This window comes from Acanthochromis polyacanthus, chromosome 17 (assembly GCF_021347895.1).
Source record: "Acanthochromis polyacanthus isolate Apoly-LR-REF ecotype Palm Island chromosome 17, KAUST_Apoly_ChrSc, whole genome shotgun sequence".
Classification (NCBI taxonomy): domain Eukaryota; kingdom Metazoa; phylum Chordata; class Actinopteri; family Pomacentridae; genus Acanthochromis; species Acanthochromis polyacanthus.
The window spans coordinates 10,538,634-10,559,854 of NC_067129.1; the positions used below are offsets into that span (position 1 = coordinate 10,538,634).

At 40.7% G+C, this 21,221-nt stretch overlaps 2 protein-coding genes across 6 annotated transcripts; one reads left to right on the forward strand and one right to left on the reverse strand.

Moving 5' to 3' along the window:
- Positions 1-276: 276 nt before the first annotated feature.
- On the forward strand, positions 277-5,633 carry exosc8 (exosome component 8). Its single transcript, XM_022210055.2, has 11 exons — positions 277-349; positions 709-745; positions 880-943; positions 1,037-1,110; positions 1,194-1,239; positions 2,110-2,215; positions 3,369-3,414; positions 3,791-3,887; positions 4,593-4,713; positions 4,796-4,902; positions 5,423-5,633. The coding sequence occupies exons 1-11, from the start codon at positions 333-335 to the stop codon at positions 5,539-5,541; spliced, it is 834 nt and encodes a 277-aa protein (XP_022065747.1). The 5' UTR covers positions 277-332; the 3' UTR covers positions 5,542-5,633.
- On the reverse strand, positions 5,560-20,989 carry supt20 (SPT20 homolog, SAGA complex component). 5 transcript variants are annotated; one of them, XM_022210026.2, is made up of 24 exons: positions 20,864-20,989; positions 20,260-20,355; positions 20,055-20,090; positions 19,736-19,861; positions 18,966-19,092; positions 18,777-18,880; positions 18,471-18,587; positions 18,307-18,360; positions 17,959-18,098; positions 17,639-17,795; positions 16,120-16,176; positions 15,907-15,984; positions 14,188-14,357; positions 14,062-14,094; positions 13,854-13,965; positions 13,546-13,651; positions 12,272-12,427; positions 11,443-11,755; positions 11,242-11,354; positions 10,570-10,628; positions 9,883-9,993; positions 8,704-8,794; positions 7,872-7,960; positions 5,560-6,573 (listed from the first exon to the last, which is right to left on the reverse strand). In XM_022210026.2, the coding sequence occupies exons 2-24, from the start codon at positions 20,260-20,262 to the stop codon at positions 6,427-6,429; spliced, it is 2,499 nt and encodes an 832-aa protein (XP_022065718.2). In that variant the 5' UTR covers positions 20,263-20,355; positions 20,864-20,989; the 3' UTR covers positions 5,560-6,426. The 5 variants fall into 5 exon arrangements, with proteins under 5 accessions (XP_022065718.2, XP_051793438.1, XP_051793437.1 ...); XM_051937478.1 differs by having other exon boundaries at positions 5,560-6,549; positions 11,242-11,357; XM_051937477.1 differs by having other exon boundaries at positions 11,242-11,357.
- Positions 20,990-21,221: the final 232 nt, after the last annotated feature.

The window sequence follows — 21,221 nt, forward strand, 5'->3', positions numbered from 1 at the left end:
TTGTGATACCAAGAGAATATTGTTATATCTAAACTGATTTATTTTCTTTATTCTATGTGAAATTGTTTGATTAAAGAATGAAAAGAAAATTATGTGTGTGCATGTGCAATTCTAAATATCCGTGCCTGAGAAAATAATTAAAGTAGAACTTTACTTAGGTGAAAATGCGATTTAGCTGCCAAACAGTAGTTTGGTAGTGCAGCTAGGGATGGTCATGAACCAGGACATATCAGTTTTGGGGCAATGTTCGCTTTTTAGCGCCACACCGGCGAATTTCCTCTTACCGGCTACCGTAGGACGTACTCCAAACCCACGTGGTTAATCAAAACATCATGGCGGCTGGTTTCAAGTAAGAACATAGAAATTGTAGCCGTTTTACCGAAAGTAGTACTTTTGAATTGGTTTATTATTACACATTAAATAGATGTAACAGTAGCGCTGATGTAAATCTGATTATTTTGTGCTTTTCCAAAAATAAAGGACCTGATACTAGGATAAACCGAAAACGGCGCTCTTCATTCAGTTCATGTGTTGATTCTCTCATGCTGTAGTTCATAATGAATTCACATTTACTGCTATCCACGTGTATATATCAACGGAATAGTCGATTTAAGGCCATAAACTACCCAGTCTCTTTGTTGTGTTGTTGTCGTTAGTCTGATCTCAGTAGTTATCTGTCATATCCTTCATTCCTTGTTGACTCTGCAGGACTGCTGAGCCTCTGGAGTACCACAGGAGCTTTCTGGTTCGTGACCACAATCCTTTCAGTTCGCAGTCAGTTTACTAAACCTTGTTCTGCTGAGTCAGTGGGTGCATATACCTATTTATTGCTAGTGTCAGTATCAGCTGTCTCATTACGTTCAAACATCTCCTTCTCAGAAAGAAAACTGTCGACCTGATGGACGGGAGCTGTCTGAATTCAGAACTACAACACTCAACATAGGTGAGAATGATTTATTCCTTACTGTATTAAATGTGTTCCTTCATTTTGTCAGATCCCAGTCACTGTTTTGTGTCTCCTGTTCTCTCTGGTCAGGGTCCATATCCACAGCAGATGGCTCAGCGCTGGTGAAGTTGGGAAACACCACGATCATCTGTGGAATCAAAGCGGTAAAAGCTCCAGAAAACAGCCGTTAAAAACCTTGTCTCAATAAAGCTAGACCTGATTAACAGCAAATTATTTTCATCTGCAGGAGCTGACAAACCCGACAGTGGAGGCACCCGGTAAAGGTTACATCGGTAGGTAGAGCGCCAAGGTTGATTGAAGACAAGATCCGCCCCCTTTCCCTTTTCTATTACATGAATATGACATTAATACTAACTTGAATTGTACAGCACTTTTAGAAATAAGAGTTTGCGAAGTGCTTTAATAGACGGTGCAAAAGCAGGATACCCACAGAGCAAAATAACAACAACTAAGATAAGGTTAAAGCAAAAGGACACAAAAATGCAAAGCACATGATGTCAACATTAATGAATAGAAGTTAAATAATTAAAGCAATAAAACCACATTAGTCAAGTCATTGTTATTTGTACAGCACATGTTAGGGTTGTTTCAATAGAAAAATAAGATTACACATTAGATTAGTGTAAGTTTAGATATTATGGTTAAGACCCTAAAATGTTATTAGTTATCCTAATTTACATATCACAGTTAAAGACCTACTATATTGTATAAATGCAACATAACTTGACTAAATTAAATATTAAGGTGAAGCCCGTATACTATTGTTAATTATGCAGATTTGCCAGACTAATTTAACTTTTAGGATTAGGAACCTACAATATTATATATTCAAACAAATTACCTGACTAATTCAGATTATTAATTAGGGTTAAGTCTCTATAAAATTATCGAAGGAAGACCCAATCAATCAATAAACTCCTTTTGAGCATACACATTGGTAACAGTGGAGAGGAGGAACTTACTTTCAACTGAATCAAAAATTAATAAACAGACAAGTTATAGTCATTGAACTGCGGGTTTTTTTTTTTTTTTGTCTTTTTCCTCCTGCTGTTTATGATTTGACTACATCTTCTGGATGCCATTCTAATTTGTAACATTAACAAACACTTGAGTTGAGTCCTCTCTCTCTGTGCCCTTCGTAGTGCCTAACGTGGACCTGCCACCTTTATGTTCCTCTCGGTTCCGACCGGGTCCACCAGGAGAACAGGCCCAGGCTGCCAGCCAGTTCATCGCTGATGTAATTGAAAGGTGTGACAGACTTTTATACATTTTTCTTAGCTTTCATCAAAGGTTGATGCTACAGGTACGGACCCGTATCCGTAGCATCTGTACTAGAGGTACGGACCCGTTAAGGTCACTGAAGAGCTGGCACCGGTGAACTATTTGCTGCACATTACAGGCAGTTTATATGAATGACTTTGACGGCGAACATTGTATAATTTAACCAAAAATACACCGTCTCCTCTCACACTTTAGACATTGCAGTTTTTACGCTTTTAGACGCCGTGTATAAATTGTTTGAAGTCCAGCTCCTATTAATTAGTTTACCGCGTTCAGTGGTGGAAGCGGCTGACGAACTCCATTGCAAATGTTCCCATTTAATTTCGGACGCTAATTTACAAGATAAAGTTAAGGATGTCGAATATGAAACAAACACTCGTGAATGGCGAGGAGCAGCTCTTTAATTCGGCATGAATTAAAAAAAAAAACAAAACACAAACTCGATTTACTGTGATATTGTGAGATTTGTTTGTGGTGATGTAACTTAGCCATTCAACAGAGTCCGCTAACATTAAAGTGACTGACGTGCAGTGTCTGTGTTGACAGACGTAGAAAATACGTCAGGGTTTTGTTTAGGTTGTTAATATGTAATAGTCTGTCGCTACTTTTGAAGGTAAAAAAATACTTGTAGTTTGCTGGCTGTTAGTTCCGCCATTTGTTTTGTTTGCTGTTTGTGCTTTATTAGAACAGGGTCACGGGAATAAAAAGTTTTGCTATTTTTAATAGTAGTGCTGATTTCAACCCCCAAATCGCTGTCCGTGAAAAAGTCAGATAATGATATTTATAAGACATTATGCATGATAGAAAAGAGAACAGCAGATGACTGACATGACAGGCTCGGCACGCAGATTCACCTCGAATCACGGAAGCGCCTTCATCACTCGGATTACCAAGCCGACTTATTAATATTTATGTCCGTCGGATTACCAGCCAATCACAAAGCGCGTTCATCAGCTGGCTCATTAATATTCATGTACGTCTCATTAATATTTATAGTAAGGGAAAGTGCCGTATCCTTAGGCCACAGGCTACGGGTCCGTATCTGTAGACACTACCTTCATGTTGGCTGTCTTCATGCCTATTACTCCTTTTTACTGACTGTTTCTCACGTGTGTTGCAGCTCTGAAGTGATTAAAACAGAGGACTTGTGCATTGACAGAGGGAAGGTAAATCCAGAAGCACGCACACACGCTGCTCTGTGTGATAGTCACATAATTGAATTTGATAATTAGGACTTTAAATTCATGAACTTGTCATTCTGTTTACAGCACGATTAAAAATAGAATCTGTAGTTGTTGGGTTACTGTGTTATTTTCTTTCAATAAAATGGGCAAAATATTGGGAAAAAACAACATTATGCTTCTTATTTTAGTTGATATTCATCATTTAAGATGCTATATGTGTCTGTTAATACATATCTGTAAATGTCTTCTATGCAGTATGTTCCAGGTATAATGCCTTGAAGATACATAATTTATTCACCGGTTGTGGTTTCTGTAAATGTTGAGCCATTTGTACTAATTCTACTGATTCTGCTTGCAGCTGTGCTGGGTTCTCTACTGTGACATTATGTGTCTCGACTACGACGGGAACATTCTGGATGCTTGTATCATTGCCCTGCTGGCTGCTCTAAAGAACAGTAAGTGCTGTATAAAATGATAGCAATGGACTTCACTGTGATGGAAGTGAAAAAATATACATACAGTTGTTGACTTTGAAGTGTTTTACTTGTCTCTTCTTGCGACCAAAGTGCACGGTTACTTGCAGTGTGACTTCAAGCAAAATTACAGACTAAAAATAATAAAATCTGAGTATTTGGTAGTAGTTCCCTTGCTAAAAGATAAAAATAAAACAGTAGTAATACCAGTCTGTATAGATCTAATGTATGCAGTATGATTATAATTTTTATTTACAGCCGAGAAAAATGAACTTGTCCGTAGACTAGTAGTTATCGCTCTGCAGGCTTCAGATTCTATTTCCAAAACAGGTTAAACAGTTCATGTTGGAATGAGTTCAGTGATAGTTGTTGTGGCTCTACTCACGCAGTTTCCTCGTATCGATCACTGATGGTGGAAGCAAAGTTCCTGTGATATATTTTCCCACTTTTCTCTTCCCTCTCTGCAGGACCTCCTGGTCTGAGGCATTTTAATCTATACTTAGTCGCTTAATATAAAGCCAGGAATTTGTGCCTGTCATGTAGTGTTAATCTTTTTGTGTACTGCAGTATTGTTGCAGCAAATACAGCTATTCTACCACTGTCTTTGAGAGAAAAAAAATCTCTACTTAATAGGTTCTGTTTTGTAAGCTGTATTTTCAGTATATTAAGTGTCACTGGTCTCTGCAGCACAACTCCCAGAAATCACCATCAACAAGGAGACGTGTACACCAGAGGTGAATCCAGCAAAGAGATGTGGGCTGCACATTCACAAGCATCCAGTCGGTGCATCTTTTTGCGTCTTTGACGAGTAAGTTTGTCAAAGTAGAATACAAAGTGTGTTCATAAATGCGATGTGCGTCTTTTGTAATCCTGCCCTGCTCTCGGTGCAGCTCCATACTGATCGTCGACCCCACAGCTGAGGAGGAGAGTCTGTCGACCTCACACCTCACCGTTGTGACGGATGAGGCAGGAAGACTCTGCTCTCTCCACAAACCAGGTCAGAAACAGCCTCTGATGACTCCCCGCTCTATTTATAGGTGATGTTTGGCTAATTTGTCAGTGATTACACAAAGGAAAGCTCATTAGATATTCTCAATTGTCAAAAATGTAGGGCTGGAGAAAATAGTTTTGTTTGAGAATACAAAGGTTACATTTCAGTTTGATATGAAGCAAGTGACACAAAAATCTAAGTGTTTATGAGGTAGCAGTGCGAATAAGCTATAGGCAGTGAGATACATTCATTATGAATTACAGTTTTGAGGAGATTTTTGTGTTCTTAGACATTTTGTTTCCCATGAAATATAACTGACATTTACCTATGCTGTAACTTCAGTATCAGTGTTGGCAAAATGAATTTTACATGAACTGCGCTTTGACAAAACTACTAAAAGAACGAGGGCTAAATCCCAAATACAACTGTGAAACTGATAGGGTTTGAATGGCGTTTTTCCAGAATTAGTCGCTTCAAAACAAATCCTATAAATTGTGACACTTTCCTTCTAACAACCTCTCCTCAGGCGGGACGTCATTGTCAGGAGAGAAACTGCAGGAGTGTATCAGCCGAGCAACGGCACGACAGAGAGAGATCCAGAAACTCATCGACAAAGTCATACAGAGTGTGAAGACGGCACAATAAAGAGACTCAGACGATGCCTTTTATCTAAAAGCTGTATTTTCCACTGTCAATATATATTCTTTTTTTAATAACAATAAAACTGCTGACAAAGACTGCTTAAAAAAATTATTTCTCAGTGTCCAGAAATGTCTCACACACACACTCGATGTCTCATAAGAATACGCTCATGGCTCCTGAACTAATTAAAAGGAAATGCCTTTTCAAAATGTGCTGTACAAAAGCAGATACACCCATCTTGCATGTTGATCTTGAGTCCTCGTTTTGAGCCCTGTGCCGGGACCGCTAACAGAAGAAAGACTTCCAACAGACTGAGAGGTAGAGAGCTGCCCCCAGGCACTACTCCAAGATCAGATTTGCATTTTCACATGTAATGGTTATATGGAGGATTTGGTGTCAATAAGCTCAGCTGGGATCCGTGCTTAAAGGGCAGTTTCTACCGGGGACAACCAAGCAGAGGCAGGAGGATCGGGCAGCCTTGGAAACCTCTGAGAATGTGCATTCATGATCCTCTCAGTCCACAGGAGCCTCCATAGAGAAAAAAAAAGTCTTCCTGAAGGGGCAATGCGTTTAACTGTGGAAGCCCACTACCTACGAGAACCATCTTCTTCTGTTTCATGTCAAAAAAATATCAGTAAGGTTCTTTAAGTTTAGGGCTCCCTGTTCTAAAAACCCCATCCTCTATGGTGGACACAGTTTTGGTTCTCCGAAACCTCTGACAACCATTACATACAAATTTGTCAGCTAGAAAAAGACAAACAGAAAAGACAAAAACAAGTTGTTGTTTTTTTGTCTGCAGTCTCCACAGTGAGGCAGACAAAGAGCACAGTATGGATCATTCACGTTCTTGTGTAGCTGGGGGAAGAGTTTTAGTGTGATTTTCATCTGTCACGACTTCGGGAGGGGCTGTGGCGTGCTCCTCTTCCTCTTACTTCTTGGTTGGCTGGCGGTATGCTGCCGTGGTGCTCCCCCCTGAGGAGCTGCTGCTCCCATAGCCATTTGCTGCTGCTGCTGCATTTGGTGCAAGAATTGCAACTGTTCAGTGTAAAAGGAAAGACGGGGGGGAAAATAATAAAAAAAAAATCAGAGGAGATTTCAGTACGTTGTCAGTGAATCTAAAGTATCTGTAAGCACCTCCAGTAAGGTTAAAAAAACATGAACTGGCACCGGTCTTAAGCTGACTCCCTCATTCAAACTGTAATTGCATAATATCTTGAGAACACTTTGTGCCATAAGTACGTCTATCAGTGGCATGGGTTAGTGAAGCTGAACTAAAGCCTCGTACATACGGCATACAAGAGGAGTGTGCGGAAAAACACAGAAGAGTGGTTAATGGGTTGCAGAGGGGAAGGAGGAGGAAGGAAGAGAGGACGGATTCGGGGCGGGGCGGGGTGTGTTGGGGGAGTGAGGCAGGACACAGTCAAGCAGCACCAGAGGCGTCTGGAGACACAAAGTACTGGCTGTGATCCCGGCGAAAACAAACATGCAGCTTAGCATCCGTGCTTTCTGCTCAGAGTAAGACAGCAACTTCAACTCCGCAAATAAACTCTTTTCACAACTTCATGCTTACAGCGTAACAGCCTATCATCTCTGTCATGATGCAGTCAGCAACTATTCAGACATGTATGTAACCAGTGACCACATTTCAGATCCCGGAGTTAAGTGCCGTCTCAGAACATGCCTCCCAGTTCGACACGTTGTTAGTTGCTGCCATTGGAAGTGTCACAAGCTCTGCCGTGGGGGTTTGCTGGGACCACTGAGGTCTTCTTTGTCAAACAACATAGTAACCAAACATACAACACAAGATGGAATGAACGGTGTGGATCTACAACAACAACAAAAAAAAGTGGTGAAGAAGGATTTGATGAAAATCAGACCTGAGGTGATACAGTTTAAACTGCAACTCGTCATTAAATTAAAGAAAAGCCTAAAGGATATATTTTTCAAATATTGTTTAAGATGATTTTTTTTTTTACTATATATAGCAAAAGTCTTACTATATTAAATGTCTTCAAATTTTCATAGCCCTCAAAATTCAGCATTTTGGAGCCACACTTAGAAAGTATTTTCAAATTTACTTAAATTTTATGCAGGTCTGATGAAAATGCTACAGAACGATTAAGATGATCGATTCTTGTCTGCGTCAGTCTTACACACAGCATAAAGTTAATTTACTCAGATTATGTTGTAGCACAACATACACCTGCCTGCTAAATAAAGGCATGGAGAGTTGGCTGATGAATCTAGCCTCTGTGTTTAGCTCCTACAAAGATTATATATATATATATATATATATATATATGTGTATATGGATGTTAATGTTGCTGTATTACTTGGATCTGTGGCTGGTGCTGCTGCTGAAGCCTTGGAGAAGGCAGCGGGGGCCCAGACCCGTCCAGCCCACAGCCCAACTGGGACAGCACTAAGGGGGGGGGGGAGGAGAGAGGGAGCCCCAGACGGAAGGATGTGATGGCAAGAGGGAGAGAAGCAGAAGAAGGAATGTAGTAAAGTATGAAGAGAGAAGATGCACATACAGGCAAACGGGGAACATTGACGGGGATGAGAAGGGGAGGACAGAAGGAGCAGCGATGCATAACCACACATGGAAAGAAGTGAAACAAAAGAAAGGGAGCACAAAAAGAGAGGACATTGCGAGGAGGCCAGCAGCACAGGTAAATGACCATGTGCGTGGATTGTTTTAAAGAGGGGATTATGGGGAAATAGCATGAATAGGGTGAGCCGGAAAAGTGTGAGTGAACAGGGCAGGTTGAGAAGGGAGACAGAAAGACAGCGCAGGAGGGAAAGACATGAGGGTGGGGGCAAAAATAAAAACAACAACAACAGAGGAAAAAGAAAAAAGGAGAATGTAGCAGAGAAGAAGGGGAAGTTGAGTCTCTCCTGTCAGTTGTTACATGCTCCACTGAGAGGAACAATGGCTAACTGCAGTAAAATGATCATGTTTAGTTACAGACTATGAGTCCTAATGAACAGTAATTACAATCATGAATACATTAGTAAATCTCATCTTATTAGTACTAGTTAGTGGCATGGTGACATTTTTGTTTGGAAACAAGTTAAAGGACTGAATGAAGAAAAATGTTTTCGAGCAATTTGTGTGGCTTTAATGTGCATTGGTGTGTCTGTGTGGATTTGCGTGGCTCGTACCTGCTGCCTGCGAAGACATGAAGCCTCCGACTCCCAGGTTGATGACAGCTGTTTGCTGGTTTCCTAAACTTTGATCGGAGCCCGGGTCACTCTAAAAAGAAAGTTAAAAATAGCACAAGACATCAGGGCAATTAGACACGATGGCTACCAAAACAAAATCTGTGAACAACAAAGACGTAAGCAGTAATGTATACAGTGCCTCGCCGCTTGAAATATGCTACACTGTATTTTTAAACAACTTCTCAAGATATTTACAAAAATTCAAAAAAGTAAACTTAAAGCATGTGTGTAAAAAATGTTACAAAAATTGCATCTGTTCACAAAATGGTAGGAAATAAAGACAAAATCTGATGTGAAAGGAAACAGTATCAACACAAAGTTTTTAAAGGTGATTTTAAACGACGGTAGTGATTTTGCTTGTCTGAAGGTCCGGTCATTAGGCAGCTGAGATGTGTTTTGGCAGTGCTTACACCTTCTCCTACATCACCACTGCTGGATTCTGGGCTTTTCTCCCAATATCCATGACAGGTTCGTTCAAACTTGCCATTGTATGATGAAGAGTATCTGACAGCTGTCAGATTTTCTAATTTTCCATTGGGACCCAAGTCTGGCCTTCAGCAGGGTCAGCCAAGTACATTCATAATCTGTCATTACGTGTCAGTACGCTTTGGTCATCTGGCTTTCTTTTGTACTTCTGGCTTCTTCAAGCCACTCTGACATAAAGTCCAGGTTTGTAAAATATGTAATGACTGTTCACTGCCATTAGTTCACTCACTGTGGTCCTTGGCTCATGCATCGCCTCTCAAATCAAGCTAGTTACTAGGAGAGTCTTGGGAAATACAAATTGTAAGTTTTTTATATAAAACACATCTCTGTGCCATTGAGAACTCCCAACAATCTAAATACACAGTTAAATGTTTGACAGATGTATTCCTTTGGAGAGTTACTCATTAAGTTTCTATTCTGACAAGCAAATGTGCAGAACCCAGATTATACATATTTGTGCAAATGTGGACTCTATAAATATTAAACATGGTTAAGCTTAAACTTTACAGATTTCATCTAACACAATTTGTAACATCTGGCAGTTGCTTTCCCAATTATGGAATCAATATAAATGGCTCTTGTGACTGTGTCCCTGTATATTGTAAGCACGTGAACGCGAACTGTGTGTCTCACCGTTTCCCCCTGTTGTTGAGGACTGGAGGTGGCTGACTGACTCTGCTGTGGGGAGAACTGGGACAGCTGCGGCTGCTGCAGAGAGTTAAAGATGAGAGGACCAGTGGGGATCTGGAGATGTGAAACACAAACACACCAACAAACAAAAAGGGGGGGGAAGTAAAACACGGGGAGGTGAGGACGAACGAAGGGCAGGACATGGAAAGAGGAAAGGCAGAGGGAAAGGAACGATGCACGTGTAAGCAAAAGGGGGGAAGAGGGAAACGGGAGTTAACAAAGCAATCATTTTACCACTATCACGATGTCTGAACTACAAGGGACTCTAAAGGGAATTGCTTTCCCCTTTACTGGTTCTGCCACTATTCCTCCAGCAAAGGCTTTTGCTAAGAGACTGAGCAGCTCAAGAAAAGAAGGAGTAATAATGTTGTCACAATGAGCATTTAAAATTCCATTGAGGGCATCACATGGGAAAGATGCATGCCCTCGTGGCTTGAGAGAAGTGTCATAAGGACTGTTTACTACATTGAATATGCATGATGTGCAGGAAAAGGAGGTGGAAGGAAATGTAACCTGCACCTCTTCCTCACACATCCATATTCCAGATGTGGTAAAACAGGTGAGGATCAGGGTAGAGTTATGCCAAACAAATACCCAGTGCATGCTACCTATAGCGTCAGAGAGTCATACCTGCAATGCAAGATTCAACGGTCTCAACCCAGCGCTGCTGTTCAGGCCAAAAGGACTCCCTATAACATAAGTTACAGCTGCATCAAACACAGAACAATGAGACAAAAAGTACAGACACATAGACTGGAACTGGATTTTGTTAAATTTGAAGTGTTACTGTACTGTGTAAATGCCCTGTGTTCTGATGTTCCAACTGTCACAATAATTGTTCATGCTGTGTCTTTTTAAAAATACAATTCCTGTCACACACTCTCTTTGAATTGTTTCTTCTGAGGTTATATGTTAGATTTTAGGATATATGCTGAAACACCTTCCCCTAGTCAGCATGCCCAGAGCCAGGAAATCTTATTTTTGTGGGCTCATAATAACTTCTGATGCACTTGGCTAAAAAATATTTACTTCACTTGCTTGGTTGGAACAGTCACCCTGTGTTCACATGGATAAACTCTTAACTGCATAATTACTTGTTTAATCTCTGGAGCAGCCAATGCATATTCAACACCCACAAAATATCCTTGAGCAATACAGCAGCTCCTCATAATTTCCTAGTCAGGGGCATATTGCTGATGACTGTTTGCAAATCAGGCTTCTATTGTGTCCCCTTCTACAGAGAATGACGGCTCATATCCCATTACAGTGATGCACATGAAGACATGACAATGAAGATCTTACCGGCTTGGGCTGCAGACTGCATGGTCGGCATCAACCCTGTAGGTGGCAGGATTCCACTCAGGTTAAGGCCTGGACCCAGCATGGGATTGGAGCCACTCATCAAAGTCTGAGGGCTACTACAGACACAGTACAAGATCATCAAGAGAAGGGACAGTGACTTGCAAGTGACAGTGTGGCATCAGAGGCTGTTTATTTTCTTACCAGACAGAGCTGACCACATTGATGAAATTGAGCCCTGCTGGATTGGCCATGACCTGTGACGAGGTGGTTCCCGTGGTGATTGATGTGCCCATGGTGGGCAGGGGAATGGTCATGACAGGCAGGGACTGGCTTAGAGCCAGTTGCTGCTGGGCAAAAGACGTAAGGAGGGCCGGCTGCGACTGGCTCTGAACCATGGGAGGGTCTGAAGGTGTTGGGGTCACCGAGAGAGGGGCAGAGAGAGAGTCGACGGGATGCGGGGTCGAGCATGGCGTGTTAGTGGGGGTGGGGGTAGATGGCTTGGGGGTCCCCGATCCTTAAGATGGAAAAGTGGGTGAAAAGAGCAAAACAGTTCTTTCAGTTGGTGATGCCTTTAGAGCCAGAAGTCAGTTCAATGCTTGATTAGGTTTTCATTTTTCTGACAATGATGATGGCTTCTGGGTCAAATGGAAGCTAATGTTGGTGAACAACAGCTGAAAAACTGAATTACAATTATGAGCCCCTCGTCAGATCAAAACTGTCCGTGGCAGCTGGTTTTAGTTAGAACACAAGAGACTATAGAGAAAAGTGCTTGCGATGATGCAATAGGACGTGCTCATGTCGAGTTCCAGATACATCCCTGTAGTTTTATGCTTTTAAAATTCTTTTCCATATTACTTAAGAACTGAACTCTTGTCAAGGTAATTTATCAGAGTTTGTCAAAAAATTCCAGCTCTGGAAAACTTGGGAGCTGTGAGAAAAGGTGACATAGGACAAACTATTACAGCTAATTTTTACAACCGTCCCATGAGAGTCAGCTGTCCAGCAGTTCGTAAGAATCAGCTGTACTCACTCTGCGTGGAGCTCATAGGAGAGAGGGAGGCAGGCGACAGCAGGCCCACCTGGCCCAGCTCCATGGAGTGCTTCCTGTTCAGAGACTGGCTTTTGGCTGGAGGGGGCGTAGGACACTTAAGTAGACCACTGGTGGTTTGTGAACTATATGGATTACCTGAAAAAAAGAGTCAAGTATATGAGGCTTCCCTTTGGGCTTTCTCCGTGGATTTTGCAGGGTTAATCCTTCCCCTGTAACTTGACCTCAACATTACAATGCAGACAAGATGCAAGCCGTGAAAGGAAAAATCCAACGCTAACGCACTGATGCTAAATCAAACTATATTTGATGCTATATTTATGTTGAATTTTTTGTCATAAGCAGGCCTTAAACCAACGAAAATTTGCCTGCCTGAAATGTTTTCAGAAGTTTGGAGAGATAAAGTCTAACATGCTAAAAACATAGCCTCGCAAGCTGTAAGCTACAAGTCAGATGGATGACAACATATTACAGAACACCAAGAATATCCAATATCATTTTTCTAAATGTGAATCCTCACATGGACTTTAAATGTCCAAATGGCAGCAAAGTATATTATCTACTCATTCTTTTGTTAGTTGGACACTGTAGTGTGGTATTGTATCTAAGTCTAGGCACAATTTTTAGCACCACAAAGAACACCCTATATGCATACGGTCAAAGTACGTGAATACTTTACAACACTTTTTCTTCTGTTGGTCGATAAATATTGCATGTGGCATGACAGGCCTGCTTTCTCAAAGAAGCACAACCGACACATCACTGAGCCACAATGTAAACAAAGGTTTCTATTAATAGAATAGGTCCACCAAAAATACAAAAAAAAACAAACAACAAAATGTAGGGTTCCCTCTGACTGTATACATACATTACATAGTCATATTTTTGTTACACAATATGCAAGAATATTTTCCAAAAACACTTAACAATAGACATTTTTTAATCTAAAATGATTACAGCCGTGGCACCACGCTGGAATTCCAGGACAGGTCTGTACAACTTCAAGCCATGTCTATGATTTATTTGCATCCATTTTCCACTGTGATTCTTCACTAATTGAAGGGTGTGCTTTTGTTCTTTCAATTTTAACACATTTGCTGTTGTGAAGAGCACTACAGAAATCACAGATAGCAAAATGTTGGGACTTTCTATAAATGAGGCTATTTACTCCTTTTCCCCCCTGTTTTCTGCTCCATTCAGGAATCATGTAGAACCACCACATGGTTGCATTTCTTTGCCACAATTAGCAGATGTACCTGAGGAGCTGCTGCCTGATCCTGAAGGCAGTTTGATAGGAGGGGGTCGGTGCTTCACCCCCTTTCCCAACAGTGACGTCTGGACCAGTGGAGAAATACCATCACCCTGTAGATGACATTGAAACCTGTTTGTTAGCCTCTGCGCTTCACAACACTTGGATAAAAATAATTTTCTCAACAACGCTAAATGCAAATCACAACACCGTGGTCACAACGACAGGTAGGGTAACGTTTTAACAAAGCTCAAGCATTATTATCTCTCAAACTCTACTCAGTTACCTCACACTTTCCCTACATCCAGTACTTACCTCATCTTTGCTGGGGGAGGGAGGCCCCTGTCCCACGTTGCCTGAGTTATGGGACATCTTGACCTGACACTTTACATCTCTCTCATAAACTCCTTTGTACTGCGTGAGAAACCTGTGAATCAGACAAAAAATCATATCACACTTGCTGACAGCATAAACTCTATTTGGCAGGACATGTTTCTGAACAAAAACCAATACAGTGACTCACCGGTCTGCATCTATCTTTGACCCTATGAGGAAACTGTGAATGAGGCAAAAGAGATGAAGACAAATTAATTCAGGGTGACATTTTAAATGCCGTCACTGGGTTCTGATTTGTCTTGAGTGTACTTACGGGGGATGTATGAGTTTTAGGTCTGTGCTGTCCTCCTCTGCCTTTGGTTCTTTAGCACAGTAAATCTTGCCGTACACCAGCGGGTCCCCCATTGACTGGAAGATAGACACCTTGGTCCTCTGAGCCTGACCCCCCACCTCGCACTCAAACGTGTAGTCGTCTACAACCTCCTGTGGACACAAAGACGACAGAGAAGGGAACTGGTGTCATTTTTTTTGTCCAACTGTAAATGGGCCGCAAGTTAAGAAGTCTCAGCATCAATTAATCAAAATGTGTTAATAAATCAAAATATGTGCCAAAGGATATGTGCAATCTAAATTTTGTTCTGCATTTTACTCCATGAGTAGTTTTAAATCATGTATTTCAATGGATTTATGTAGAAACTCTATCTAATCACTTTAGTGTCTGGTTCCTGTGCTAAGGTGTGGTTCTTTTCTTTCTACCAGTGGAGGGCACTAAAACAAATTTTTAAAAAATCAGTAAATAAATATAATGCTTAAGTAAATAGATAAATAAATAAATCTAGAGGTGTGGTTCATTTTAACTTTACAGAAAACTGGCAGTCAAGTCACAACAGACCGAATACATTAAAGATTTTGAACAAAGTACTGCTAACTTGGTTGCTATGAAAACATTTGACTTTACCTAACGTGAAGAAAAATGTTTATGACAAGAAGACAGATGTGGAAGAGTGAAGGCAGGCAAGGGGCAGACTGCAACTGTGATTTCATTTGTAGTCACAAACATTTATGTTCATTCAAGCAGCATTGCTTTGTAACCTTGACTGCGCTTAGCACCACCGGATTCAGAGCCCAGCATCCATAAAAAATGTCTTTTATCTCAGAGACTTTCCATTGGAATGAAATATGCTGGAAGTATTTACTAACAATATCCAGGATCATTTATGAAGAGGAAGAACGTCACTGAAATGGTCTGTCTACAGTCCAGCATGGTCTATTTTTTCCAGAGGCGTAAAAGCATGTATGATATTTAAATCTGTTCCACATGTACAGCAGTTTGTAGTTCTGCACAATCTGTACTTATAGCTGACCATCAAAAAGCAATCTATGTCAGGTTGTTTAAACCTGCAGAGTGACACTTTCGTCTCCCCCTTCTGGCAGTGAGAGTAATTACACAATTCTGTCAAAGTGTGCTCACGACCTATGCCCACTGTTTGTCTGCAATTTTAATCATTTTCTTAGTAAGACTCCAACCCTTTCTCTGAGCGCATAGTTTCCTTTAAATCTTCAGCATCAGAAACGGTTTGCTACTCTCTCTCCACTGCTAAAGTAAAAGTACTGCACTCTAGCTGACTCTAGCAACTCTACATTTTTGCATCACTTACAATTAAACAGGGGCTGTGTGGTTATTTTTCATAATGTAGGGAGTCGACAAAGTCCACACTTACTTTATTTCCCGTAAAGTATTTATTCCTCTGGAACAGAGCCTCCTATTAGATCAAATGCCTTTAAAAAGCCTCTAAACGCCCATTCTTACTGATTCACAGGGCAATCAGTTATCATATATATATTGCTATTTATCATTTTTTTGTATGTCTATCCAGTGCAGCACTTTGTAACTTTTCTGTAAAAGATGCTATATAAATAACTTTTTTGACTTACTTACATTTCAAACAAACACTCCCTGCTCATTTCTGAGAGCAAACAGCTATCATTGATCTGCACCCTCAGGGAGGATTAATGCTGCTGCCAAACTTACCTCGGCAGGCCAGATCACAGTAGTGGGCTGAGAGTCCTCCAGCTGCAAAGATTTCTCAACCACAGCGTACTTTTCCACCTAGAGCAACACACAAACAAAATGGTTTTATAGGCGCCGCATTATAACTGCCAGACTATGAACAGAGTGGTTTTTAAGTAGTGTTGCTTCAAGTGTTTAAGTGACAGCGTTATATAGGGTTATTAAGCTACTTACATCAATTTCCTTGGGTACAGTTAGTTGGCAGTTGTTCTGCTTCCACATGTCAACACACTGCCCGTGACGACAGCAGCAGAGAAAAAATATGGGCAAAACAAGTGACAGTTACAAAAGGTTAAGAGATTTTCTTGGCAGTAGGAAACGGTAAACAGAAATAATACATCACTAAAACATCAACTTCTTTTCACCTATTATTCTAGTGACTACCTTGGGGCATTTATACACATTTTAACTTGAGGTCAGTAAAAAAAAAAGAGACGAAATCAGTCACACAGTGAACTGGAGCACAAGTACAGTAGCTTAGCTGTTTGAATGGAATGCTCGCCAAAGATTTTCACCCGATTTCACAGTGGCTAAATACCACCATGGGAAGCAACAATGCCTTAAGCATCTTTTCAATTCTCATTTGGGAGACTCAGGAAACTTCCTCTTTTCCGTGTATGTATAATGCAGTGCATATACACAGGGGTCCAAACGTCTGAGAGCATCAACACTCATTCATATTTTCACATATATCGAGAAATAATGAGAAAGTCAGAGGAATTTTAAAAAAGTCAAACCACAATAATTTATTATGGAAAAAAATGTAAGATACTGCACTATTTCTCGGTCTGAATTCCTTCCATTTCAAGACACCAAATCATGGCTAGGCTGAAGGTTTTTAAGAGGACTGCATGGCACTTTCAAACGCTTTGCAAAAACTACACCAGTCACATCCAAAGCACCACTATGCAGATAATAACTGTCCTACATAGATCAATACATCAAGCTGTGGTAATTGGGAGATAGAAAAGCAACTTCATTACAGATCATATAAAATTAGCAAAATAATAAATGCACAACTCCAATGAGGAAAAACTACAGTCAAAAAACACTATCTAGTGGTGGTCTCACAGAACAAGTGGGGAAAATTTACAACTGGGGGTGTTGTGCCCACTCCAGAGTTTAAAACCTGCACTGGATTGCCTCTATCCTATCCATGGAGAAGCCCCACTCCACTCTTAAGAGACTCTGCATCCTCTGGTTTGTGTCCTTGTTGGGACGGATTCTTACTGCAGCAGGATAATACGTCCAACACACCTCAAATCTTTGCAAGAACTACTTGAAAAAGAAGACCAAGTAGCGCCAAGTGTCATAGACTTTCCTCCACAGTTACCTGACCTCAAATCCATTAAGCATTTATGGAAGCACTTGAAGACTGAGAATGCTAAACACTCCTGACATCATAAGAAGTGCTTTGGAGCATCAGCATCATCCCATCATGCTGGGATGGACTTTCAGGTTTTGTACAAACTTTTAGAGTCAATGCAATTCAAATGCTCCTGTCACTAAAGCTCAGAGGGTGGACCAAATATAAATTATGTTCTGCAATTCATGTAGGTTGTTTAGTTGATAAAATAATTAGTAATTAAACATCTTCTATCAAATTCAAAACAGACACCGAGTTGATGTATCTTCAGTAGTTTAAGATTTTTTTGGACCTTAATCCATACTTTTATGAATGTTGACCACTTACGTTTCCGATCTTTGAGATCTTCAGGTCTATGACAGGAGCAGGTTTCCTCTCCTTCCTCCTCTGCAGGTAGTCATAGAGCCGCAGCTGTGGTGGCATGGGCAGATGTGACAGCTCCTGCTGCCTGTTCAGTGCAGCTCGAGAGTGCCTCTTGAAACACCTATGACGCAAACAAACAAACAAACTCAACGTGATCAAGCTGTTGGCTCCATTATTTTTTTCCTTTCCTTTTCATAGGCAAAGAGCTTTCATATGTGTGTTTTCCATTTTATACAAAAAGAAGAGACTAAATTAGATTTTGGGCGTGTGAGTGTATTCAGTACCGTTTCATGGAGCGAGTGTTCATTTTTTGTTTGTTGTAAAGCAGGCGGTTGGCTGTGCAAGTAACAGAAATGGAGGGGTCCAGGCACAGAGGTTCAGCGGTGGCCAAAATCAACTGGCTCTCCAGCTGTAATTTGTCATCCTAAAGCAGAGAAAAGGGAAACACTGCAGAAAACTCCTGTGCTGATTCGAAACAACTCAGGATGTACAAGGGAGAGGTGCTCCTGAATACAATGCAGTATCTGAGTATACTTTACATGAATAGATGCAACAAAATGTTTCATGCTGTGGTGAATGACTACATGGTGAAATTAAGAGAAGACAGAAACATAGTGAACATGACACTTTACCTGTGTCCACTTGTGGTGGTCACTGGTCATGGCATGGACATCGCAGATCAGAGTCTGTAAGGGAAAAAAATGTAAACACAGTATAAACAAATCTGTTTTTGAGTTAAAACAAATTAAGATTTTTCACCCAATACTTATCAAAATTGTAAATTTGTTAATAGTACCTGCATGGTTGGCCGCAGCAGGATGTGTCGGCTCTGATAGGTGGGAATCTTGGTATTACCGGACTGTCTATAGTCTCTTACCTCTACTATTACGCAACCACAGTGGAAGATGTTCACCTGAGACACAAAAATATACGTTGTGGCAGTCAACTAACAAATGGTTACAAGTAAAGAGTATCACCAAACAAAGCACAACTAAGAATTGCTATAGGAAATCCAGAACTGAAACCTTGCAAGGCGCTGCTTTTACAATTTGAAACTGATACATTACATTTACAAATGACACATTTCAAAATCCACACACACCTGTGATTTCTCCAACAGATCCACCAGAATAGGAGGCAACTCTTCAGCATCTAGGTACTCCAGCAGTTCTCTTTCTTCGTATGGCAGACGGATGGTTTCAGAATCTAAAAAGCAGCGCAAACAAGGATGTTACAGTAGAGACTAATGTGGTCCACTTGTGAGCTTCTTTCATTATTTAACTTCTCCTACCTGATCCATTTTTGCCCCTGAGCATCAAAGAATAGCCTTCATTCCCAGGGTACAGGTTGACCACCAGACATGATGCAGACTCCTGAGACACCAGCTTCTCCAGTAGATTCACATTTCTCCTTAAATTCTACACCGAGCAAAAAATACAAAAAGCAAATCTGTCATATTAGCAACAAAAACAGACACCAGTTATGTAGCAGTTTTGTATTTTTTCTAAAATATTTTCTAACAGAAAAGAACTGCCAGTGTCATCCTTTAAAATTTAAGATGATGTGCATTCACCCATGCACAATTATTTCAGCCAATTTTAATATTTTTGACAGATAATTAGAGAGTGGAAATGTCTATTTGTAAACCTTGAGATGTGAATTATATATTCTCATTGTGGTTGAACAGTGTTTACAGCTTATGTTTTGGGCAACATCGCAGCTGATTAAACAACATGTCCCCCGAACAATTTGGCAGCACTACTTACCAAATATAAATATATCAAGCCAATAGTAAATATGTATTCTAGTTGATAAACAGTAAACAAAAGCAGGAAATAGCTTTTAATTTGGAAGTCTGTACAAATGAAAAAGATGGACTAGTGCAAAACTGTTGCACATATGCAAGCTCTTTGTTTTTAAATTTGTATACACCTGAAATACTTTCATGCATTACAAATCAGTATGAAAGCTGTTTCCTGTACATTTTTTCCCACTCATTCCGTCAGATTGGAATGTATAAGGGTTTAATGCAGGCATGTAATTACATAGCATAACACAAACCTTTAACTCTGGTTCTTTCTCACATTCCTCTATGTACAGCTCATAGAGCTTCTGATACAAGCTCTTCCTCCCACCTGATGATATTCTCCTTTTGGCTGGTCGCTGTCGAGCACTTTCAACAATGTACTAAATAAAAGATAACACACTGGATTAATGAATGATGGGACAGATAACGCCTCACGAACATGATGGGACAAAGTTAGCCTCCCTAACAATGATGCAAGCAATCTGTGCTTAGGAGCAGCTATGGGTAAATATGTTATTAATTTCTTATTCTACAATATTAACAACACACAAGACAGACGTAACTACTTTTTACCTCGGCTCGATCCAATGCATATTCCAGAACTTGTTGCTTGGGAGGAATACGAATAAAATTAAACAAATTAGTCACAAACTGGTAGAGAATAGAATAACCCGTGTAAGGGCTGGTGAAGGCTTTAGGCTGGTTACCTTATATAAGCATCCCTGAGGAAGTCCACTGAATGAGAAGAGATAAATTAACTTAAAGAGATTAAACTTACCATTGTGGTCCACCGCCAGCTGCAAGGCGAGGGACGGTAGACGATGCTGTCCTTTCTGCCCCACACTGTCACCTTCCTAAAGTGACCATTCACACCCTGCACAGCAGCACAGCAGACGGATTGCAATCAACGTGGCAAAACAAACGTGGATACAAGATAAATTAGTGTAGAGACACTCGGTGTGGCTGGCAGGCAGATAAGACAGCGCTGATGCCAAATAGTCTGGCTGGCACTCAATCAAATGCCACATACAAACAGCTAAGAGGACTGACGAGCGAAACATTGTTTCATCTAAGTTGTTTCATCATTTGCTACTATCTGAAATGCTGCTGCAAAGTAAATATATGCATAAAATGCCTCAGAGTGAATAAAACAAGGTAGCTAAGCTTAGTGAACTCTGAGGACTGTGCGCCCAGCCAAGAGAGTAGCTGAATAGCAACAAGCTCGTTGGTGCCTGACCGTTGAGGCTAACATGGCTAACGTTAGCATGCTAGTCCGTTCCGAGTGGACAAGCCGTAAGTTACCAGCTACGCTAACGGCCGTACGCCGTCTGAGACACAAGGCGACGGAGCGACGTCAGTCTTAACAGAGAGGATCGACTTGCCTTTTAGATTGCATAGCGGTCGACTGTGGCTCCAATGCAAGAAAACGAAATGAAATTGAAATATCAGTGTCTTCATTGAAAAAAAGTCGGAGCGGCAGCCATTTTCTTCCAGTGTGACAACAACAGCTAAACTTCCGGTTTGAGCGGCGGTGGGCGGAACCAAAAGACCGCCTGTTTTTTTTTTTTCGATGATCGATACCTGATCATTTTGATCAATGAACACAACTTTATTAATAGGGTAAACTGGAATAAGACGACTCCTTTTACGAATTTTATTTGAAAACACGTGTATTTTAAATATCAACATAATAAATCCACAAGAAGCGTGTTTTAGTGAACAAATTTAGAGGACAATTTA

Coding starts and splice junctions, on each gene's coding strand:
- exosc8 (XM_022210055.2), top strand. Junction 1,240..2,109: donor ACCCGGTAAAGGTTACATCG/GTAGGTAGAGCG, acceptor TGCCCTTCGTAG/TGCCTAACGTGGACCTGCCA. Junction 4,714..4,795: donor TCTTTTTGCGTCTTTGACGA/GTAAGTTTGTCA, acceptor CTCTCGGTGCAG/CTCCATACTGATCGTCGACC.
- supt20 (XM_051937477.1), bottom strand. Junction 18,881..18,965: donor CAGGGGCAAAAATGGATCAG/GTAGGAGAAGTT, acceptor GCTGCTTTTTAG/ATTCTGAAACCATCCGTCTG. Junction 15,985..16,119: donor CTGTACCCAAGGAAATTGAT/GTAAGTAGCTTA, acceptor GTGTTGCTCTAG/GTGGAAAAGTACGCTGTGGT.